The sequence below is a fragment of the Frankliniella occidentalis genome, unplaced genomic scaffold (genome assembly GCF_000697945.3).
Source record: "Frankliniella occidentalis isolate FOCC.00 unplaced genomic scaffold, Focc_3.1 Scaffold1376, whole genome shotgun sequence".
Lineage (NCBI taxonomy): Eukaryota > Metazoa > Arthropoda > Insecta > Thysanoptera > Thripidae > Frankliniella > Frankliniella occidentalis.
In genome coordinates this window covers 1-4,196 of record NW_026268478.1, presented here as the reverse complement: position 1 = coordinate 4,196, position 4,196 = coordinate 1, and the positions used below count along the sequence as shown (strand labels likewise).

Below are 4,196 nucleotides of genomic sequence, written 5' to 3'. Positions count from 1 at the left end.
CCCCAGCCTGGGCAACACCCTGCGGCTCCGGCCCCTGGCCCCCAGCAGGCGAGGTTTTATGGGGGGAGGGGGGATCGCCCGGGCCAGTCGCCACTGTTTCACCGAACAGACCTCCAGTGATATGATAGGATGGGGGAGATGTTGGACGAGCGTCCTCCAGGCCCAGGCCCTCCAGGTTCCCCGGCCAGGTGAAGAGAACATACGACTACTCGTCGAGGAATGGCCTTTGTGGACAGGGAGAAGGGGCTGAACGCGGCGACAGGCGACGTGATGGCCCTTCCACCACGGAGCACAGTCGAACCGCGTGTTCGACCATTGGCCGACCGCGACCACCCACGCGACTTCCGGCGGAGTGCTTCTGCGCCGTCAAAATAGTACACCCCGTACAGCCCGAGTTAATGTGCCTCCAATGCCGATTCCCTCGGACTGGGACTAACTGGAGAGGGCTTGGCCAGGCTTGGCTCATCCGTCCAAGGACGGGGGTTTGTTTCCTTCGCACTCGCACTCTTACGGCCGCCCGGGGAAACACGCATTCCAACGGAGCAGCACAGTGACGTGGCGTGACGTAGGACGGCGGGAAAAGGTGACGTGCCGCCACTACCGCCTGACCTGTGCGAGGCCGAGGCAGTAGACGAGAGGCGGACCGAGGAGGTCCTGTGCCTGCTGGTTGCTGGTGCCAGTTACGACATGGATCAACGCAGGGGCGGCGCTCGTCGAGCAGGAAAGAAGAGAAGGAACCACTTTGCAGCGGCTGAAATATACAGTGTAAGGAGGACCTGTTATTGCTGGGCTTGTGTCCTTCTATCACCATGCGTTTCTCGCGCGAACCACACCGGCTGTGTGTTATTTTCTTAATATTTGTTTTTCCTCTCAGCAGAGGATGAAGCTGACTCAGTTGCCAGACGACATGCTGGTGCTGGTGATGCAGCGCCTGGACGTGAAGTCCATCTTCGCCTGCCGCCTCGTGTGCCAGAAGCTCTCCGGCCTGGCCCTTCACAGGGACGTGTGGCGACACCAGTCGTGCTTCAAGTACAACGACAGGTACCTCATGCGGTGCGTGTGCGGTCTGCTGCGCCTGGCGCCGTGCCTGCAGGAGCTGGCCGTTTGGCTCCCGGTCCGCGGGTGTCGCCCGGCGTTGACGTCGACCTCGTGTGCCGCGCGGGTGCTGAGTGTTTCCGTGGGCAACGCCGCCGCCGTCCAGGACGCCGCCGAGGCCGTGTGCAGGCAGAGGTCGCTCGGCGGGCTCCGAGGCATCGTGATCGAGTTTCGCACGCAGGCCGATGCCTCGGCGTTGTTGGCGGCGGTGGCGCAGACGCCGGGCTTGGGCGGTCTGCGCGTGACGGCGCACACCGACATCCCCTGGCTGGCCGCCCCCGACACGCTGCCGGCGTCCTCCCTCAAGCGCTTCCAGTGCGAGCTGCGGCGGGAGACGGTGGACTTCGCCAACTTCATCCTCGCGGCGCACGCCGCCACCCTCGAGGAGGTCGAGTTCTTGCACTCCACGTTCAGCACGCCCCTGACGTGGGCCCTGCTGGGTGGCATGCAGCACCTCCGCCGGCTCAAGTGCGACGGCAACCCCGGGATGGAGGCCGTGGCGGCCTGTGGGTCGCTCCGGGTCCTGGACCTCACTGTGACCCACAACCGGCTGGCCGCCGCGTGGGCCGCGGACTTCCTCCGGGCCGCCGTGCAACTTCGCGTGGTGCGAATCAGTTACGAGCCGGGGATTCGAAGAGCCGACGACGTCGGCGCTGACCTCGTCCTGGCCCTGGCCTCGTCCGGGCGGTCCCGCGTGGAGACGCTGGCCCTCGACAACTCCGGCGATCAGGGAGAGAACGCCCCCTACCTGCCGTCGCTGATCCGCGCGCTGCCCTCGCTGCCGTGCCTGCGGCACCTCAAGGTGGACCGCGAGCCCGACGGGCTGCTTCGCGCCATTCACCCTGACACAGCGCCCGCTCTTCAGAGTGTCGACGTGGTGCTGGGTCGCGGGGAGTGCGCTCACGCGTGGATCCACGGGGACGCGGTTAAGGCCGTCATGTCGGCGAACCCCTCGCTCCACGTCAACGTGGAGGCAGGCGCCATCTTATGTGGTGACTATGACAAGATGATGTGTGAGGGGGCGTGCGCAGTGGGATGCCACCGTGAACTTGAAGAGTGCATCAGATGGAATGAAGAGGACTATCGCTGGGGGCACCATCTTGGTCTCTTCTCACATGACCCCACGGAGAAGTGTTCGCAGAAGCACTCTACAGAACACAAGCGCTGTTGGATCCTTATCCCACAATCTCAATAAGACTGCTTTTTATTCTAATTCACAATAAATTTGTATACATTAGTTTTCCTGATGTATTATTTTTGTATCGTTTTGTATTGCTTGTCTTGTCCTTTTCACGTGTAGTAAAAATTATTGTCAGGTTTGGATTCTATTCAAAATACAGAACTTAATAAATTTTCACTTTTAACCCTCGTACTTAAAAGGATTTGTAGACTTAGGAGACGTGCATTTCCCGAGCGAACACATTGAGAGGGGGAGAGAGAAGGGGAGAGAGAGAGAGAGAGAGAGAGAGAGAGAGAGAGAGAGGGGGGGGGGGGGGGGGGGGAGAAAGACGTCCACTTAGCCGTACCCCGAGTCGGCCGTCGAGGAACCACATGTCCGCTAACGTCCATCCTTACCATCGGCGCCCAGGTCATGTCCGCTATCGACACAACGCCGGTGCTCCCGAGTGCTCCCTGCCGAGCACGGTTTTTTCAGCACGCCACCTGTCGGCGGCACAGGCGCGGTTTTAGGTCCGGCTAACAGTGGGCTGTAGGTTGCCTACAAACAGGGGTTTGGCACAGCAATTTGCCTATCTCAGCGCCTCTCCAGGCGGCTGCCCCTGCCCCCGATTCTGTGAAAGCCGTGTCGTTCGTGCGGCTGCGGCGAGCGGCGGCGAGACTGTCCTTTGTGACGTGTAGAGGCTGCGGGGCGTAGAGTGTGGTGGGAGTGGGAGTACGGCACGGCGGACCAATCAGCGCGCAGCGCGCAGCGTCTCCCCTTCCTCGGTGGCTGCCGAGACAGGCTTGGTGCCTCATCGACCATGCTGCGCTGCTGCTGACAGACCTCAGAACGGATCACGATTCCACGCCAGGCCAGCCGCTACCAACGCTTGCTGCAACGTCATAAAGGTCAGTGTCAAACAGCGCCGTGTGAACAAGTTAGCAACTCGTCCGCAGCAAGTTTATCGTCTCATCCTGTCGGCCGATCGTAACGAGTGAACCGCGAGTATTGGGCAATGGCATATAATACGCCGTTTAGTGACTTGCCGTCTCGTAGAAGAATTTGGGGTTAGGTTACGTCAACATCTCTCGTACCGTATTTTTAGCGTACGGTCAGGCAGGCCGTAGCAGTATGAACTGTACTTTCTTGTTTGGGCTTAGAGCTGTATTCGCCTTCCCCAACATTTTTTCAAGTTACGGTCTGTTCTGTTTGTCACGGGCGTAACCAAACATTACGGTGCCGGACGTGGGTTGTGTCCGAATTCTCGTCCGGTACGGCCGGAACGGTCCGGTACGGCCGGAACGGTCCGGTCCGGTTTGCTCGCGGCCGTTGCGAGCCGCGCCATCCACCATTCGGCTGCTACCAATACCCGCGACGCCCCGAAGACCGCGAGCGCCCCGCGAGATGACAGGCCGCGAGTCCCGAGGATATGCACCCCTCCGACGGGGGTGATCCGCGGGGGTGACTCGCGAGCTACCCCATGCCGGGGGTGACTCGCGAGGATAGTCCCGCGACCTGCGTTATCCTTGTTGCTAATGAGTGGCTGCCCTGAACGGCTGGCGCGGCTCGCAACGGCCGCGAGCCAACCGGACCGGACCGTTCCGGCCGTACCGGACGAGAATTCGGACATAACCCAGGCAACAAATTTACAGCGCAGACCGTAGGCCTTTCGCTGTGTGTTTTTCTGACAGTGGTGGGGGTACGTGCCCTAACATCATCTTGGCGCATATTTGGTTTTGACGAGTGTTGAAAAGCATTTTCTGGAGTTGTCATACATTCAGACTTTCCCGTACTGATGATATGATATGGCCCTTTTTAAGAAGATGTGCCAATGTAAAGTCGGGGGGCGTGCCCCCTCCGCTCGGCTGCGCTTATGCTTTACGCAACTCCTACCTAGGAATCATCAGGATAAAAATTAATCGAAATCGCTTGAACGAAGCGG

General features: G+C 60.2%; 1 protein-coding gene across 2 annotated transcripts; it reads left to right on the top strand.

Annotated features, from left to right (window-relative positions):
- Positions 1-323: 323 nt before the first annotated feature.
- On the top strand, positions 324-2,419 carry LOC127751849 (uncharacterized). 2 transcript variants are annotated; one of them, XM_052276008.1, is made up of 2 exons: positions 324-765; positions 875-2,419. In XM_052276008.1, exons 1-2 carry the CDS (start codon positions 688-690, stop codon positions 2,288-2,290), a joined length of 1,494 nt encoding a protein of 497 aa, XP_052131968.1. In that variant the 5' UTR covers positions 324-687; the 3' UTR covers positions 2,291-2,419. The 2 variants fall into 2 exon arrangements, with proteins under 2 accessions (XP_052131968.1, XP_052131969.1); XM_052276009.1 differs by having other exon boundaries at positions 878-2,418.
- Positions 2,420-4,196: the final 1,777 nt, after the last annotated feature.

Bases quoted from the DNA above. Each gene is read 5' to 3' on its own strand.
- LOC127751849 (XM_052276008.1), top strand. From the start codon at position 688: ATGGATCAACGCAGGGGCGGCGCTCGTCGAGCAGGAAAGAAGAGAAGG. The intron at 766-874 runs GTAAGGAGGACC...TTTTCCTCTCAG, and splicing joins CAGCGGCTGAAATATACAGT to CAGAGGATGAAGCTGACTCA.